Source organism: Tachypleus tridentatus, chromosome 13, assembly GCF_004210375.1.
Source record: "Tachypleus tridentatus isolate NWPU-2018 chromosome 13, ASM421037v1, whole genome shotgun sequence".
Classification (NCBI taxonomy): Eukaryota; Metazoa; Arthropoda; class Merostomata; order Xiphosura; family Limulidae; genus Tachypleus; species Tachypleus tridentatus.
Window position 1 is genome coordinate 189,247,495 of NC_134837.1, and position 21,036 is coordinate 189,268,530.

A 21,036-nucleotide genomic window follows, 5' to 3' on the forward strand; every position below is an offset into this window, starting at 1 on the left:
GCCCATTATAGACACTAATACTTTTGTTTTTTATCTAAGCAATAAAAACTGAATCACTTTGCATAAGGAAGTCGCTGCAGATGAATATTCTGTATCAACAAAAACACTCAAAGAAACCAATTTTAAAGTGATACAACTTAGCAATAGTAAATGGGATTGACTTCCTTACACAAACTGTAACTGTTTCATTTCGTATTTTGTCATTATAAAACATAAGTAGTTTAACACGAATTCCAAGTTTACATTTCCGGAGTATACTAATATCATTAAGTATTCTAATATTTTAAAAATACTAATATTATAAAGTATATTAATATTATAGAGTATATTAATATTATTAAGTATACTAATATTATGAAGTGTTCTAATATTTTAAAAATACTAATATTATAAAGGGCCCGGCATGGCCAGGTGGGTTAAAGCGTTCGAATCTCCGTCACCTTTGAGCCGTGGGGGCGTTATAACGGAATGACCAATCTCAATATTCGTTGGTAAAAGAGTAGCCCAAGAGTTGACGGTTGGTGGTGATGACCAGCTGCCTTACCTCTAATCCTACACTGCTAAATTAGGGACGGCTAGCACAGATAGCCCCAAGTAGCTTTGTGCGAAATTCAAAAACAAATAAACAATATTATAAAGTATACTAAATGATATACACCCGGATGTACTTGTTTCATCTTGAGATATTTTTTGTTCATGAATCTATACATTATTTATAAATTCTTGTCACTTTGGTTTGTGCTTGGTATAAAAACGTTTAAAACTTTCAAAAACAATTATCAAGACAAGTTTAACGAGTAAAAAACATATCTTCAGGCGTTGATAATATTGACATATAGGTGGCGCTATTAGGTAATTGTATTAGCATTTAAGCACAGAGCTACATGCTGGGCTATACGTGCTCTGCCCACCACGGTATCGAAACCCGATTTCTAGGGTTATAAGACCGCAGACATGCCGCTGTACCACTGGGGAGGGGACTAGCGATATTAGAAAAAAAAATTCAAGTTGACTCTTGAGTATAACTTGGATGACCTGTTCTGGGATATTTGTTTCGTAAAGCAGGACTCATATCCAGGATAAAGACACCTAAAGACCATCATCTACAGCATGATAACCTATGATTCGTGTGTTGTGATAACCCAGCTATGTCTTCAAGAGATCTGTTTAAACATTCCATTCAGTACTATGAGAGGTATTTGCAAACACATTATAAACAGACTAACTGTTATCATTGCTTAACTTTTTCTTATATTACATATTTTTGTCGTACTTCATGGGTTTTGTTCTGTATTTAAAAATTTTTATATCATTCATCATTGCGATTTTAGCTGATTATAATAAAAATTCAAATGGCTGGCATTTATTACGGGAAGTATTTTTCAACCTTATAACAAACTGTTTTCGCGGGTTCGAATCCAGGTCGCACAAAACATGCTCACCCTTTCAGCCATTGCGATTTTAGCTGATTATAATAAAAATTCAAATGGCTGGCATTTATTACGGGAAGTATTTTTCAACCTTATAACAAACTGTTTTCGCGGGTTCGAATCCAGGTCGCACAAAACATGCTCACCCTTTCAGCCATGGGGGCGTTATAATGTGACGGTCAATCCTATTATTCGTTCGTAAAAGAGTAGCTCAAGAGTTGGCGGTGGGTGATGATGACTAGCTGCCTTCTTTCGATTCTTGCGCTGCTAAATAAGGGATAGCTAGTGCAGATAGCCTTCGTGTAGCTTTGGGCGAAATTCAAAACAAACAAACCAAAACCAAACATATTCTTACAAACCTTAATCAAATACAAAGTTAAATCAACGTCTATGAGTTTGTTGTGTATTTTAATAGCCTTATGGAAGAAAATAAATACTACACCAGGGACATTTAAATGTAAAATAAACGGATCTAAATAACTATGAAACATTAATATGAATTTATGGATGAATTTATTTCGCAGGCTTTTTCTGTTTTCTATACGCAGATAAGCGCATATTTTCCGTGTCAAGGACAACTTATATATTCAGTGTCAACTAAAGGGCGTGGTACTTTGATATGGTAACGCATTTAAACTCCTTCAACTAAATAAATCTTACTAGAAGGAGGGGATGTACAATGGATAGAAAGAAGGTAACTTCTAGACGCAATTGACACGAGACTTTCTGTAGTCTAGGGAAATGGGGAGTAAGTCGGTAGCGTATTATTACCGGTCTCAGGAGTGTCAACAAAGTGGTTAATTATCCCAGCCGAGAGAAACGCACCAAAGGATTTGTTCAATATTTGATGCTTGCATACCTATTACATTTCATATACAGTATATCCTGTAAATAATTCATTATGTTTGTTTGATTTTTTTTTATTTTCATGCAAAGCTACATGAGGGCTATCTGCGATAGCTGTCCCTAATTTAACACTGTAAGATTAAAAAGAAGATAGCTAGTCATCACCACCCACCGCCAACTCTTTTACCAACGAATAATGGGATTGACCGTAACATTATATCGCCATTACGGATTAACAGGTGAACATGTTTAGTGCAACGAGGATTCGAATTTTCAACCCTCAGATTACGAGTAGAGCGCCCTGACAGTTGGCCATGCTGGGACCTTATGTTTATGAACGGGACCGATAAAGGTACAGGTTTTCAAAGAAAAGAAAATTTCTTGATAGGGATTTGCCTGGCTTTTCGATAATATCGGTTACGCTTCCATTTCTGGATGCAAAAACTCTGGAGATTAATTCCAATTCCACATATATTATTGAATTGAGGACTTAAAAATAGATGGATAACAAGGTGTATATAAACAGTCCACCTAGTTTGTTATAGTAAAATGTCAAATTAAAAGTTCGTTGCACATTATATTTTGAACATTCGTCTCTTACTATATCAGACCTCTGTGAAATTTCATAAACATACATATTCCAGTATACCTAAATCTACGGGGTCTGGTGCACTGTGATGGTCAGGGTCTCGACTCGCAACATCATGGTCGTAAGTTCAAACCATGTCACCAAACATGGTCACTTTTTCAACCGGAGGGAGCTATAATGTAACGATTAATCTCACTATTCATTGATAAAGATATGCCCACGAGTTGGTGGTGCTGACTAGCTGCCTTCCTTCAAATCTACCAATTTTAAATTAGGACGAGATAACTAGTGCAGTAAACCCTCGAGTAGCTTTGCACAAGGTCCGGCATGGCCAAGCGTGTTAAGGCGTGCGACTCGTAATCTGAGGGTTACGGGTTTGCATCCCCGTCGCGCCAAATATGCTCGCCCTTTCAGCCGTGGGGGCGTTATAACGTTACGGTCAATCCCACTATTCGTTGGTAAAAGAGTAGCACAAGAGTTGGCGGTGGGTGGTGATGATTAACTGTTTTCCCTCTAGTCTTACACTGCTAAATTAGGGACGGCTAGCACAGACAGCCCTCGTGTAGCTTTGCGCGAAATTCACAAAAACAAACAAACAAATAAGCTTTGCACAAAATTCAATAAAAAGCAAACATTATCGACGAAAATGCCAACCACTGTTAAAGAGAATACTGTCAAAAACATAGAATAACATGAAACGTTCCGAAAACACGAAACACTGTTGACTAAATTAACCAAAACCAGTACACATATACTCACACGAAACTCTCTTCTATCTGCTAGAACTGAAAAATTTCTAAGACTTATCTATGGTTCCAAACTAACGTGAACCAAGCATACCACTAAAATTAGAATTATAAAAGTGACACTGCATATGTATATAAGAACCGTCATTAAATAAGCATATCGAACATGGTTTAATGTTGTTTCACACAGATTGAAGGTAAGATATAAAAATACAAGACTCGCTCGTTGCGACATCTAGTGTCACTGGATCGACAACTTTAGTTTTCTTACACAAATGCGCTAATCTACAACTATTACCTGAGAGACTCTTCCATAGAACCCTAAATTACTTCATGAAAAACTTGTAATAAAACGAACTACTATTGCCGCTATTGTATATATGATGGAAGTAGCCCTAATTACGTATCCACAATAAACATCTGCTAAAAGTATATAAATCGCGCTCCATGGGTCTATGACTACGTTATAAGAGAAACAGTCAAATCCCACTATTTGGGGGCTGTTCACTAAATTCCTTCGTTGTAATCCAATCACTTTACAATTAGGGTCGTTTATTGTAGATACTCTTGTGTAGATTTACATTCAACAAACAAATAAAACACTCATGACGTCATTCATATATTTGACTAACTTTTTACATTAAAGATTTTGATTTTTTCATTCAACTACTAAATTAGATTGATTTTCAGCATCGCGCTAAGAACTAAGCACTCCAAACCTAAAACCCTTTCTTTGTCTTGCCAAAAAGAAGAAAAGACGTAATACAGTAAGCGAGCTTTAGTATTCATTTGCATGTAGTTACATACACACACAGTATCATGTACTTCAACGGTCGACGTTTTCTGTAATCAATGCTATGTTTGAAACAGCATATAAGCTGAAATCAAATTATACAGAAGAGTTGGAGCTAAATAAAAACTAACCAACAGTAAGAACAATGTGCAATACAGATTGCGTTACGACGCAAAGAAACCCGCCCTCCATTTCACTGTGGACAAACGTTCTTTCTTTTCAAGGAGACCTACAGAGGGCAGATGGTTTCAAAATTATGTTAAATCCAGGCTAAAGTTATTATGGTTAATATCAGCTAACCCTTGTTCCGTTACTTTAGTATATAGAGTTCGTAAGCAAGCCGTGATATGTTTTTCTTCGTTTAATTTTATATATATCCAAAATAAGATAGTTAGCAAACAAAGACATAAAGCGTAAATTAACAAAATTAACAGTTCCAAAGTTTAGGGTTTCTTAAATAAATATGCTATAATTTTCTACCATCTTTTTTTTAATTTTTATTTTAGGGTCATGTTACCAAAGAAAATCTATATTTTGACACCAAATTGTAATAACAATCCCAGCAAGGACATTTTCCTTCCTAAAACTCGGACAATTTACCCTTATAACCAAAAATGGTATTGGTATTACCGACACTGATACTTTCGATATTTTGTGATGTAGTAACTGTTGTCCAATGAGACGTGATACATTTCTTTATTTTAACTGAATGGTGTTTCTGTGAAGAGACGTCATCTTGTATAACGGTAATAGTACCGTCACGACATGTCCTTCAATGTATCGCTTTTACATGACATACAACACTCCCGTGCAGATACGTTACAGACACTTCTGTCGTATAGCGAGTGTCATTTTTCAACCTGCCCAGCCAGGATTTAATATCAGAGGAAAAATAAAAAGTCGTTAAGTTTAGGGACATACAACAACATTTAATAATGCCCATTCATCACAAACTCTTATCGAAACCCCTACAGATAGATTGATAGGAGGAGAGATAGAAAGAACACATCCAAGGAGATAAATTCCAGACAATAAATCAACACTAGTTTTGGTTTATTTCAGTCACATACTCTCACTTACATACTTATTAATTTCTCGTTTGTAGAACACGTACAAATTTTTACTGGTCTCGTGAGCATACTCGAAAGAACTGATGACGTGCCTCTGTGTATATGTATCTAACACCCACTTACCTATTTAGCTATCTTAAATAAAGACGTACGATTAAGTTTTTTAATTGTTTATAAAAAAAAATAGCGCTATTCTAAATATCCATTTCGATACTGTCGCAACTCCGTAAGATAAAGTTATAAATATTTGTAAAGAAAGACGACCTCCACTCTTCTTTCACTGTGATAATTTATTTCTCATATTTCAGATGTCAGCCATAACTCATGTTTTGATTTATCTGTAGTGTTTGGTTTGGTTGAGTTTGTTCTGAATTTCGGGCGAGCATGTTTGGTGTGATGGGGATTCGAACCCGCGACCCTCAGATTACGAGTCGAGCGCCGAAATAAGTTTCAGAGCTAAGTTTCGGAGTTCGTTCCCTGTGGTAAGTACAATGCATATATATATGTATATATATATATATATATATATATATACTGACATGATTTGTTTTTCGTATGGAGATCTAACATGATGGAGATTATCTTGATCTGAAAGATATCCTGAATTTAGAGTTAAACATTTTGGAAGTATGTTTTCTGTATAAAGTGAACATACAAAAATAATAAATAAGCGTGTGTTTCTGCCTTCGGCTGTTTATTGCTTTTATAATATTTTTTTTCAAGCTAAGCCTAGTAATGTTATGTTTCAGTGTCTAATTTATATATTGGGTCGTACAGATACTAAGAACGTGCTTAATAGGTAAAACCCACTAAAGTTTTTAAGCATTCCAATATTCTATACCAAATATACTTCCGTAGGGTCACTGAAAGTGTTCTCTTTCAAAATTAAATAAAACTAAAATTGAGTGTAACAATTATTTATATTTCTTGCTTTTGACCTTCGTACGTCATGCTGTGTTACAGCCTACAGAGTGCATAATTCTTCCCGTGATTCATAGCATGCGCACGTTTTACTGACTTCACGACAGTACAAAGTGCAACGTTAAGCGTCCCTTATGCGACGTCATTTTAGTGTCTACTGGCTGACTGACAGACAATACACTAGTCACCAGACACTAGTACATAGTGGTGCGAATGGTTAAAACAGGCGGCTCCTTTCGGTGTCCTTAGGCCCCCTTCTCCACTGTGGTGTGAGAAACGCATCAGTCTATCAACTTAGTATCCCTTTTCCGGAAGCTCTTAGTTGTCTGAAAGAAATACGTAAACTACCAATAGGTTCTTTAAATGAACTTTTATCTTCGACTTGTTTAGTTTTTATTCTTCATACTGTTATCTTTCTTTAAGTGAACACTGCATAGTTTTTTTGTGTGTTAGGTTAATCATTGTCAAAATAAAAATGTTTAAGATTTATAGAGACACCCTTACTGATTTAGTATTGTATTTAAAACTCTGGACACCTCACTCTGTCAAAATTATCTTTATTCACATGAAAAGTTCCGGTATTTTCTGCATGTAATATACTGTCCTTAATCACACTTCTTGACGATCCACTTAATTTACATTAACTCTCTTAACTTATAATAATTCAAATTAAGTGGCTGGAGTTATCACTTGATGTTACACTTTCAAATAGTGTTCTTTAATGGTTTTGGCAAAGTACCCACGTATCTACACTTCATAAAGCCTTTGTTTGGAGGATTAACTCCTTTTTTATGCGTGTAAGCTACATGTTAAATCGTACACTGTATCCCTTAGATTCAACATTTCAACAATTAAAATTAGCGTTATTAAAACTGACATTATTATAAATTACATCGATGACAAATACTTTGTTTCTATCAAGCTTTTCAAGATGCACAAATATAACTTTAAGTGAGCTTTTATTAAACTAACTATACAAAATAATCCTAATTTAAAACTTTTCTCAAGTAACTACGTGAAGTTTCATTAAGATTCTCGCTCAGTGACAACACGCGCGTGTTTAATTATAACTCGCTAGCACATACTAAACTAAAATATGAAGGTTTTACTCATGCAGGTAAAGTTTAATGAAATTCTCGCTGAAGCAATCATAAACAAATTAATAAAGCCATTATTAAAATTAGTACACGACGCTTGAAGGTCATGGTAAATTGTTTATTTATGTTTACTGTGATACCCACAGAACGCTTCGATGAACCTATTTGTAAAAATAACCGTATGAAGGTTTAATAATGTTATTGTTTATGAAGCCACCAGTTTCAGTGTTGACAGCGTCTGTTATGAACTTTCTGCTGACGAACCAATGAGTAAAATCTGAGGAAGTTTTGCGGGGTTTATGTAGCTGGGCCCGGCATGGCCAGATGGATTAAGGCGTTCGACTCGTAATCTGAGGGTTGCGGGTTCGAATCCCCGTCGCACCACACATGCTCGTCCTTTTAGCTGTGGGGGGCGTTATAATGTAACGAGCAATCCCATTATTCGTTGGTAAAAGAATAGTCCAAAAATTGGCGGTGGCTGGCGATGACTAGCTGCCTTCCCTCTGGTCTTACACTGCTAAATTAGGGACGGCTAGCGCAGATAGTCCTGGAGTAGCTTTGCGCGAAATTCAAAACAAACATCTTTTTATATAGTTGTTGTAATAAATGTATAGCTTTTGTTGTAATTCGTGAAACTACGTACCTTGTCAACTCAATCCAACTCATCACGTACACATGTGCTTCTACCACGTGCTTGACTGATCAATTACACTATATAACTAAACGTGTTTCTGTCACGTGTTCTACTGATCAGGTACACAGTATGACTAAATATATTTTTATCAAACGCATGACTAATCAGTTACACAAAATAAATGAATGTGTTTCTCTCTTTCTCATAAGCTTTTCACACAAAAGAAATCCATGTTTTAGGAGATTGACACCAGAGGGTAAAGACATGAGATAAGGAGTGAATGTTTGCCACATTCCATTCTTGCCTTGATGATTCGAAAAACAAATTCCATAGACACAGACGCGTTTCGGGGAGAGTCAGTTTTCTGTCCAGATTTGGATGTTTTAGGTAATATTTACGCTTGCTTTATCAACCAAAAACTGTTCTCGCTAATTAACATTCTTTTTCCTAGCGGCGACTTTGAAAAAAATAATTCTTTCTTAAAGACTTCAAATAGTACAGCGTTTTCCATGGTAATATTCTGCAGATACGAATCACCAAATGTAAGATTTAATCGACTAAGTAAGACTTGAAAGTAATTATTATCGTATTTTACATTTTTGTTACCAGTAATTAGCAGTAAGTCCTGAAAAATACTTTATTGTATATTACATATTCATATTCCTCAGTTTCATAAGGAATATTCTTTACAAGTCAACAGTAACGTACAATTTCCAACCCCAGTTCCTAAAATGCGCTTATCTGTTCTCTATTGCCTATCGAAGGCTCAATGGAACGTCTGACGTTATAACGCTTAAAATAAGGTTATCATGCAAAGATAGCCCATTGTGTAGCCTTGTGCTTGACAACGAACAAGTTCTTGTCACACCAAACATGATCGCCATTTCAGCCGTGGGGACGTTATAATGTGACGATCAATCCCACTATTCATTGGTAAAAGAGTAGCTCAAGAGTTGGTGGTGGGTGGTGATGACTATCTGCCTTCCATCTAGTCTTACACTGCTAAATTAGGGACAGGTAGCGCAGATAGTCCTCGTGTAGCTTTGCGCGAAATTAAAAAACAAACAAACAACGAACAAAACGTTTTATGAATTTATATAACCATTGGTGCTACGACATATATTTAACTTTATGTAATTGATTTATAATACGTTATAGAAATGTCATAGATGACTGACTGTCATAACATAAAGAGTAACCTTGAAAGGTAAAGTCTGTTTTAGGTTATAATTCTTTAAATAAATAGGCTTATCTGGAGAACAAAATACTGCAGCTATCGAGTATTAAATCTCAGGGTATACTGGCAAACTCGTTTTTCTAAACGTTGAGAGAAAATCATCTTTATAGGTGGTTTTTTTTCATCGTTAATACATATGGAATATATAAATGTAAAAACCTTTTATTTCCGCTACAAAATACTTTTGTGTTTTTTATTGAAATCCTTGACACGAATTCACAGTAAAACGAGTCTTAATACGTTGAGAACTCAAACGAGATGTTAAAAGTGTTCAATTATATCTTAAAAATGGTGTGCTTCTATGTAAGACAAATTATCAAACCATAAGGGCGCCATCAGTTTGTTACAGCGCCGTCTGTCGGATTGTTTATTTGTCAGATGATCAAATAGCGAGATAAAAGAGAAGCATTGTAACTTTCCTATAACCTTGCTTACGGTGATATCTTTAGCTAGCTGTAGTAAGTGGTAAAGCGTTTAAATAGGTTTGATTTTCAGCAAGTTTAACGTTTCAAAAACAAAGTCAAAACGTAAAATAAAATTTATAGACCCACCCTAACGGTAATGTGTTTAGTTGAAGCTACAACAATATAAAACATCTATACGTATTTACATATCTGATCTGCACAAAGTAGTCCGATTGTTATTCAGTATTTTCCACAAATTATTTTTTTATTCTTTTGGTAATAAGAAGCTTCTGTAATTTTAAAGATTAATTATAAAATGTAAATACTCTGTAATAACAGTTCCAACTGGGACTTCATATACTTTACTTGGGACTGAAGATGGACATGTTTTACACCAATAAAGTTTGTTTGTAAATATATTCTGGATGAGAATTGTAAATTTTAAACTGAAACACCTGTTTGATATCTAACAAAAGAAGTTAATTTTATTACAAAACACCTTGACATGAAGTGTACTAAATCAACAATTCTTTGCTGTGGATAGTAACAAGCACACGAGGGATATGACATATAAGCACTTGAAGTATCCCGCTGGTACAGCGGTAAGTCTACAGATTTACAATGCTAAAATAGGGGTTCGATTCCATTCGGTGGACTCAGCAGATAGCCTGATGTGGCTTTGCTATAAGAGAACGCAAACACTTGAACATTTTAGAATACATAAGGATCATTTTATTTTTCTTTTGGTTATATAAAGTCAAAAACTTATTGAACAAGTGAAGCAAAACTCCAGATCAATGTGTTACACTATTCTTTTTTTTATTTTCCTTTTAATTATCAGGGTGTGAATAATAAGAGAGCTACAGAAATGAAGGATAATATAAAACAAAACCCACATTACTTTCATGTTTCTACTCACCTGGTCTCTCTGTTTTGAAATATTCATCAGTTTATATATACGTGTCAAAAGACCTCTCTTAAATTATTGAACAGTCACTTGCAGTTGAATAAAACTCATTGAAATTCATAGAAATTGAATCACAATAAAAAATTTAAGGGCCTTTAACAGGCGTATTGCAGGGAACTAAATATGAAAGAAAAAACTTGCTTAAAATATTCATATACACTACTGATATGATCTATTATTATTCACGCATGCGTGGGATACATTCTTAACTATAAGTAAGGAATTTGTTAAGCCTCGGCTGTTTTATTTTCAAGCTTTTATATTACGTTCTTTGTTTCTTATCTCTGGCAGTAGATTCAGTAATTGGGACCATGAAATTGAAAGTCAGAGGTCAGAGTGTGCTACGACAATGCAACTTACACAACTCTGGCCACAATTGTTACCTGCATTGTTTTTCAGCACCCTAAACAGTTAGCTGGAGGCTATTACATTTAGGCTGGATGCATTCTTATCCAATTGATCTTAAAAGGAAGAACAATAAAGAACCCACCAATAATGTGTGTTCTCTGACGCGTAACTTGTTTATCAAACCGTTGTACTTTGTAAAGCATGTACAACAAAAAGTGAGTACAAAAAATAACCACTTAAAGGACCATTTGTGATCGAATGACAAAAGAGAAAACCAAGTCCAGTGTTGCTTCTTTCAGAACAAACTCTTAATTTCACGGTTTTCACAGCTTAGAAAAAAAAGTTACGAACATCTTTCATCACGATTGGCTTAATTTTTCCTATCAAACTTCTACATTTTGTTACCAAAAATATCAGTTAAGTTCTTACTAATGAATTATGTTTTCTAGAAGAACTATATTTATTAAGATAATCTATATATTACACATTAACATGAAAATTTAACAGGTTTTTACTTCATATTCTTCGTTTGTATGCATTCTCTATAGAAGACAATCTCAGACATAATCAAAACATCAGGCTATAGATATTTTTTGTCCAGACAGTGGCAATATTTTTACCAGAAACTACCAAGTAACGTGGAATCGATAATAGCGTATGAAGCAAACAATGCGTCTTTACGCACTAACCCACATCTCCTAAACTGGCCGAACCTTGTTGGATACTACTGGGATTATGCCCGAAAACATAGTTAGTAACAACTGTATTCATCAAATGATTCGTTGCGTTCTAATCAATCACTACACGTAAGATTATATCAAGTTAACTACATTCGTTACTGGAGTAATTTTCTGTTCTGATATAGGTAGGTAGCTTGCGTTGATTTGAACTGGTAATCGCAATTTGTTTGTCTTCGGATTTCGCGTAAAGCTACACGAGGGCTATCTTGCTAGTCGTCCATAATACAACAGACTAGATTGAAGGCAGTTAGTTACCACCAATTACCGCCAACTCTTAGGCCTCTATTTTACTAACGAATAGTGGAATTGACAGTCACATTATAACGCCCCCAGGCTGAAAGGGCGAGCATGTTTGGTGCGACGGAGGATTCGAGCTCGCGACCCACAGATTGCGAGTCCAGCGCTCTAACCACGTGGCCATGATGGGCCAGTAATAATGATAACAGATACTTTACGTTAAGAGGTGCTTTAGACAAACTACTACTGCTTTAAAAAGTCTTTTCGTCTACTTGTATTTCAGAATATCCGATTTGTGTGTGTGTAAACGTACAGTTTTTTTTTTTTAAGTTACACTTGATAGCATAAATGAATAAAGTATTCCAATATGACAACTTGACCTTTGAAACCTGACTTATGGCGCTGGCATCATATGTGTCATTCTTCAGTTGATTTTTACGAATATCATCACAACTGTATCTAAACTCCTTGTCATAACGTATCTATCATCATAACACACCTTGTAAACACACAGTGTTTAAAATAGAGCTACCCACACAAAAGTCGGTTAGCTCAGGCGCGAACGCCCTCACCAAATCAACAGACGTGCCACACATACACTCGACACCGTTGTATTTGTGTTGCTCCTGCTGCGTTAATCATTATGTATAACACGTGTTTGCACCGTGATGACTCCATATAAAAATGCTTAGTACTATAGTTTCGTTACCCAGAGATCACGCAATAAAGCAAATGATTATTTCTTACCTTTTGTTTTGTTTCATATTTGTAAAATTTCTGACTAATAACGCGTTTTTGTGCAAATACGATGGCTAATTTAAATAGGATGAGTTTATCTTTAAAAGCTGACGTGTCCTGTGTATCTAATCGCTCACCAAATAACAACAAAGCCAAGGTTTTGTTTTTCTGAGATATTTTTCGCATTTCGAAACCAACAGGAGCAAAGTCAGTCACCACGGCAAATATGCATTGACAGTTTGCGACGCTATTTCTCAGCGATTGTCTAGCTTGAAATATAAAATTCCCCAAGTATTTTAGTTGCTCGGGGCGAGGCCTGGCATGGCCAAGCGCGTAAGGCGTGCGACTCGTAATCCGAGGGTCGCGGGTTCGCGCCCGCGTCGCGCTAAACATGCTCGCCCTCCCAGCCGTGGGGGTGTATAATGTGACGGTCAATCCCACGATTCGTTGGTAAAAGAGTAGCCCAAGAGTTGGCGGTGGGTGGTGATGACTAGCTGCCTTCCCTCTAGTCTTACACTACTAAATTAGGGACGGCCAGCACAGATAGCCCTCGAGTAGCTTTGTGCGAAATTCCAAACCAAACAAATCCTCGGGGCGTTTAAATACTTTTATATAAGTCAGTGGATGTGGTTTATATTAGTTATATGTCAGTAGGTTACACTCACATATCGAAACTGTGTAGAATAATAAAAAGAAATTCATCGAAAGATAGGATTAAACATTATTGTTCACAATGGCTGTTTTCACAAAGTATTTTGCTTGTTTCCTTTCTAAGAGCCCCTCGCTAGTACAGCGGTATGTCTACGGATTTACAATGCTAAAATCAGAGGTTCGATTCCCCTCGGTGGGCTCATCAGATAGCCCGATGTGGCTTTACTATAAGAAAACACACACTCCATTCTAAATGTCCCGAACTTTGTTGTAAAATTAAACATTAATAATATATGTACGTCTGTATTTTTGCGAATGAATACTGCTTTCTTTAAAGGATTTTTTGTGTGTTTTCTGAGAATTAAGCAAAAAGCTACATAATGGAATTTCTGTGTTCTGCCCACTACGATTATCAAAACCCGGTTTTTAGCGATGTGCCACTGGGGAATAATATCAATGTTTACAATAGCACACAATATAATATTAATATCAATGTTTACAACAGTAAAATATAATATTAGTATCAAAGTTTACAATGTTTACAACAGTAAAATATAATATTAGTATCAAAGTTTACAATAGCACACAATATAATATTAATATCAATGTTTATAATACCAAAATATAATATTAATATCATTGTTTACAATAGCAAACAATATAATATTAATATCAATGTTTACAATAGCAAACAATGCAATACTAAACGTTTTAACATCGAGACCCTATTAATATTCGTGATTTTGTTTTTGAGTGTTTTAATTGGTATGATAAGGTATTTCGTTATATTTTGAACTAATATCATTTTTAAAAGTGTAACGACCTTTGTGCAGTGATTTTCTGTGGAGTGTTAAGCACATAGAATATCTTGGAAAATATATCAAACTTGTTAAATAATTCTCAGAAAGGAAATACAGGGTGAGCCTTAACCACAACTATTTATACGCTTGCCATCTCTAAGTATATTGTATGACGTAGAATGCCCTCTGGAAGTTTCTTAAATGTAGATCAAATATTACCTGCATCGTATATATTTCACCTTGGAGGGTAAGATAAGTCATCGTTAGAAATGTCGAGTTAACAACAGTGTTTGAATTACGTGCGCTTCGAACTTTCTACCTTGTAAACCAGTCAGACGCTTCACAAACATTGTCTTGTAAAGCAGACAGTACAACCTTATTCGTAACCTTATAACCTATTTGTTTCAACTTATTTGTAAGTGTGCCACATTTTCACTTACATGACATGCATAAATATGTACAACGTTATATAATTTATTCAGATAAACGAGTAATAGTATGGAATTTCTTTATTTAAATCGTTAGGTAGGTCACTATTATGTCACGGTATTTATTGTGGAACACTAGGCTATTAAAAACAATGATACATATACATACAAACCGTACAACTAAACTATTAATAAATATATATATATGCACACAATATACGTATGTATATATTCTATGCGAAAGATAACTGCTTTCTATAAAAGAATAATATCAATATTTACAAAAGCTAAAATATAATACTAATATCAATGTTTACAATAGCAAAAAATATAATATTAATATCAATGTTTACAATACCAAACTATGACATTAATATCAATGTTTAAAATATTTTTGTACAAATCAATATTCTCAGGATTTTCGTATTTTACTTTTGTTCTATCAGCATTTTAAATTCCACAAGCATGGTTTATTAATTCATGTTTTTTTTCTTAAGACTTCGTGACAATAAATTTAGTTTACCTAATTCTATAATATAATACTCGTTAATTAATTATTTGTAGTCTTCAAGCAAATTTCTCCTTTAATACGTTTTTCGTCTTGCGTTCTTGTAGTAAATAATAAAAGTTACACTGAACAATCCTCTCACCGTACCTTCTTTGGATTTGAATGGTGTTTAAGAGTAACAAAATACGAAAGACAACAGTTTGGGGTTCGAATACAAAAAGCAGTTAAACCCGAGCAAATTTTTAAAGCAATTCTATTAATGTACAAAGTTTCTTCAGTTTAAATTATTTTTTTACCTCAGATGAAGTAAACTCTGCTTTTCTTTTCTTTTCTTTTTTTACCCAAATTCGAATTCACATTAAAACATACTAAATTTCAAACTGAGATTTTTGGATTGCGATTACTGTGACATTTAAACTTGGCCTCGAACTCACTAGCCGGGCATGGCCAATTGGTTAAGGTACTCGACTCGTATCCGAGGGTCACGGGTTCGAATCCCCGTCACACCAAACATGCTCGCCCTTTCAGCCATGGGGGACTTATAATGTTACGGTCAATCCCACTATTCGTTGCTGAAGGAGTAGCCCAAGAGTTGGCGGTGGGTGGTAATGACTAGCTACCTTCCCTCTAGTCTTACACTGATAAATTATAAAAGGCTAGCGCAGATAGCCTCGTGTAACTTTGCGCGAATTTTAAAAAACAAACAAATCGAACTCACTAACATCGAATGTTTTAAGCGTAGCATTAACAGCCGATTTTAAAATTATATGAACGATTTTATTCTTCAAACTTGATCTCTAGTTAATATCAGCAGCTCTAGTTTCCTATTTCACCTAGAGGTCGTTCCAACTATCCAGAGTTGCTAAACCCTTACTTAGAAGTTTTGGTTTTCTTTCACAGTAGCATATCCATGAATTAATTTTACATACTTCCCGCGAAGTGGGCAGAAAATGACACGATTGTTTAACGCTCTGTTGCCTACAACAGTAGCTTTGAAGTACACTCAGCGAGACAATGACTTTTTTTTTTTGGCTGTTTTCCAATCATTGTACTTCAACACCACGCGTTGTCAATTTTCATTTTTTAAAGAGTTAAAAATGTAATGTGTATCACGTGTTGAGATATGGATAAAATAAAAATATAAAAACTAAACAACAGTACCTTACTCTATATTCAGAATATGATGAAGAGCAAGTCCTGTTTTTTACACCGGTATCAAACAAGTCTGAATTTGAACATGCAATTCTAAACATAAATAAACATATAAAAGCTTAGAAAAATGATCTATAAACGTGAATTATATATTTACAAAATATTCAAGACCTCCGGTTTGTTTCCTCTTTCTACGGTGTGTAGCTATTCATACAAGGATTCCTTTAAAAAAACAGAAGTCCGAATATCTTTGTAACGCATCACGTTTATTAATTGATTGATATGATTGGTGGTTAACAACAGGGGAAAACGTCAAAAGGCACACACACGTACAATTATCCTGCTCTGAGATGATGCTGAATTACAACGTGCCATCACTGTGTCACATAATGCAAGATGAATGTTTCATAAGAACATAATTAATTATGCCCCAAGAGCAATTATTTACAAACAAGCTTCATAATCTATTTCTATGTCATTATTTAAATCACAGCATTACTCAGAAGCCTGGTATTTGTGACAAGTCGCTTGAAATTTTTTTTACGAAATTACAGAACATTATCCAGAGCCAGTGTCATTATTATCAACATCTTTAGCTTTGAGAGACTCCAAAAATTAAAACAATTTTAAATCAACCAAAACAAATATTTTTATTTTAATTCGTCAACGCTTATTTTCCATACTCGAACAATTGTATTTTGATGTCGAACATATTAGTAACTAAAGATTAGATTGATTTTACTGTGGCCCAGTGGTTAACGTTTCGGACTACGATCCTAGGATTCGTGGCAGGACATCGCTAATTACTTTCACTGTGTTCTCGTTAGAAAGTGAAAGTCAGTCTTACATTTGAATAGGCGGGACAAAGCCCTGGTGGTAGCTGGATAGATGCCTTTTCTCTGGTCAATAGCTCAAAATTACACTTTTAGTCCATATGCGCATGAGTTAATTTTCTATGGCAGTTTATGTGCCAATACTTTAGACAGGAAACTATCCGACTAGTTTTCTCAAAGCAAACGTTACCCAGAAAAATTAAGTCACTAGTGTTACCTGTCTGTAAACGACCTCTTGGAAACGATTCAGAGTTATTAAAACCCTTTCAGAAAGCAGCGAAACATCAGGAAAATGTTTCCATAGATAAGAATTTACTTAACATACAATGTTTGATTCCAATTTATCAACTGGCAGTGTTCCAACAGGATAAATGTGCTTTTCACTTCTAACTTTTTTTCACGTGTTTTTAAGTCATTATAATAGTCAGGAAAGTACAGTAATTGAAACCAAGTGAAAGTGATGTTATTAGTAGGCACAACTGTAATACTTAGTCATTAAGAATCCATCTTGTTGACATCTGCATGACACATTCTACTTTCTCAGCTTTTCACATTCTGATATTATGTTAGTCAAACAAAACATACATATATTTGTTTTGCTTTTTTTAATTTTGCGCAAAGCTACTCGAGGGCTATCTGCGCTAGCCGTCCCTAATTTAGCAGTGTAAGACTAGAGGGAAGGCAGCTAGTCGTCACTACCCACCGCCAACTCTTGGGCTACTCTTTTACTAACGAATAGTGGGATTGACCGTCAAATTATAACGTCCCCGCCGTTGAAATGGGGAACATGTTTGGTGCGACGGGGATTCGAACCCGCCATATATTTGTAGACATGCAGTTATGCATTTTAATTCACTCTATTTTCTAGAGAAGTAGTGATCTATTGTTTTGTTATGTCACTCTCACTACACTTAGCAACGACTGATGGACAATGTATATACAGGTGATAATATATACGAATCATAATCAGCCTTGGTTGTAAAAAATATTGATTTATAGATTCAGTTTAATCGCAAAAACAATGTATATTTTTGAGTTATTGCAATAAATAAAATCATTCATTATTTGAAGCGACAGCACTAAACATGACTTCTTATCATATCAAACAGCTTTTGTTACTTCACTAACCCCAGTGGCCACATCGCAAGTAGTTAATTTCTGCTTAACAACAACAAGTACACAGAGGCACACGTACTTTTGTATTTTTATCTCTGTCTGTTGCATATCAGCTGGGCTAAGAGCTCTAGTATTAAACGAATGGCCTCGTCGGCATCGGATATAAGAGGCATATAAATATAATTATATATATTTTTTCTTTCTCTCGGATTTTACTAATGAACACAAAAAATAATAAATAATGTGTTGATACACAAGTTGCAAAGGTTCCACAATTAATGCTATGAATTAACACAGACCAGTGCGATACAGATGTAACATCTAACCTTGGAAGGTCATGGAGAGTTCAGTGTAACACAGATGTCACATTTAACCTTGGGAGATTGTGAAGGATTTAGTGCAATACAAAAGTAAACTTCGTACCTTGGGAAGCTGTAGAAAAAGGTTCAGTAATACAGAAATAGACTCCTATCTTGAAAAGCTGTTCAATATAACTTGAGATATCTTTTTGGGAGGTTGTGGAGAAGGGTTCATTGTAAGGAAAAATAACTTCCTACCTAAGGAGGTTGTCGTGGAGGGTTTAGTGTAATAAAATATAACTTCCTACCTTGGGAGGTTGTGGTGAGGAGCTTATTTCTTGAAGACTAGATGCGCTGGAAGATCGTGACGACATTAGCTCGTGACCCGCACTGCTGCCAAAACTTAATGTTGAACTAAGACTGACACTGTCTCGCGTTGGCGTCTTACAACGATAGGGCGCCAAGTTGGAGCTCGAGAAATGCACGTGTTTCAGCATTATAGCACGTGAGTAACCGGGCGACTTTTTTTATCCCCCTAGGGAGTGTTTTTATCCTATCTTCACTGACCAAAAAAACTACTGAAATAGAACTAATTACCAAACAGCGCAACGAAACGAGCGCTATACTAGAAAACTCTTAAGCAAAACATGAAAAATCTGTCAGGTTCCGATATACAAACATCGTCCTTAATTCGAACAAACGGCGAATCACAACACATTGTGACACGTTCGTATGAGTATGTCGCTTGATCTACTACCAACTGCTATAAACTCCTCGCTGCGTGACGACGTTATCTCCTGGACAACGCACGCTGGATCAACAGCGTTTGCCTATTGGTCACGAGAATGTTTCTATGGGAACGGCCTTGCGCTTTTCTTACAAATAAACCAGACATTAAGAAAGAACAGTATTACAAATCGAGGTTTATTAAAGTGGAAATAATAAAATAGGATAGAAGCCTAAAACATAAAATTTGTGATGTTCCTTTACAATTTAATAGAATGTTCTAAACATATTTCTAAAGGTTCTGCATTTCCCCGCTCTTCCACTTTCTTCACCTTAAGGTGAGGACAGTTTGACCTTAGATACCGAGAGTAGCAGAATCGGTCAGTTGTAAATATATATATATATTTGGTAGGAAATGACGCAAAATTACACCAAGCTACGTGGATATATATGTATCAATGCTATTACTTAAATAAATAAAAACAAGGGAAAACAAGTTGGGACGACCCGTTGTTTTGGACCCAACGCCAAGCAAAGTTATTTTAAAGCAGTTTTTATAAAATTACAACGCTAGAAACCGGGTTCAATACCCGTGATGAGCAGAGCATAGATAGTCCATTGTGTGTAGCTTTGTGCTTAGCTTCAAACAAATAAATGAAAATTAAAAAAGAAATTTTTTAGTTGATGTAGTTTTGCAGGTATATCTTTTGTGTTTTCAAAACTAATGATTGATTCGTCATAATAAAAATAAACTGTGCAAGTGAAATGGATAAATCTGAGATGATCATCTTTCGAAGTCATGCCTAAGAATTTTAATAGCGTTTAAAACCACAATAATAACAAAGAAAGATTTTTGTCTAAATATATACATATCTTGTAGTTTTCACTCTTTATTAAATATGCGACACAAATAGAGTCAGGTTAACACAAGCTTTAAAAACTCAGTTTGTAAATTTTGTCTACAGTCGCTCGAAATTGCTGGAAATGTTCAACAGGCGAGTCTCCTGGGTAACATTAACATAGTATCTTCAACACAGGAGAAATTAATGGAGTGAGAAGTTTTGTCTTCCATTTACTGTGGGATATATAAGACATTCTCAATGATTACGTCGGACGTCTTAGTCTCAAATCCCATCTATTAACTTCACCATGTTTCCAGACTTTTCAACTGGAGTGGAATAATTGTAATCATTGTACTATCACATATAATGTTTTATATCCTTAGAAGCTAACACTACCAAATCAAAGAATATTCTTATGTTCATAGATACTTAAAAACATAAATGTTCGCAGAAACATTAACTGTTACTTCTTAGGTCAGATGGACATAAAAATATTAATGTGTTATACAAAGGGGTAGGGAGTTACATTTTGCTCAGCTTTCACTCTGAAAAATCCCATATAAGAAATGCGCTAAAAAACCAACAAGCGTTATAAACGTATTATAAATTTACCAATCGTTGATGGTGGTGTTTTGTGATTATGTGAATAAGGTATGTTTTTCAGTGTATATGTCTATAACACATATTCTGTGTTATATATATATATATGTATGTAGTATGTCTTTGGAATAAAGATGATAAAAATTATATATATATATATATACTCCCATTAATTACCCTTGTTTCCTAGGTGTACTCCCAATAAGATCCCTTACTTCCGAGATGTACTCCCATTAAGCCCTCTTGTTTCGAAGGTGTACTCCCATTGAACCCCCTTACTTCCA

The 21,036-nt window shown here is 35.1% G+C and overlaps 1 protein-coding gene across 2 annotated transcripts in view; it reads right to left on the reverse strand.

The window, feature by feature from the left end:
• Positions 1-19,324, reverse strand: part of LOC143240938 (uncharacterized) — a 48,286-nt gene extending 28,962 nt beyond the window's left edge. For both annotated transcript variants that reach the window (XM_076484209.1, XM_076484208.1), the window contains exon 1: positions 18,893-19,324. In XM_076484209.1, the coding sequence (XP_076340324.1) occupies positions 18,893-19,081 (189 nt within the window). In that variant the 5' untranslated portion in view covers positions 19,082-19,324. The remainder of the gene's footprint in view (positions 1-18,892) is intronic.
• Between the last annotated feature and the right edge of the window lie 1,712 nt (positions 19,325-21,036).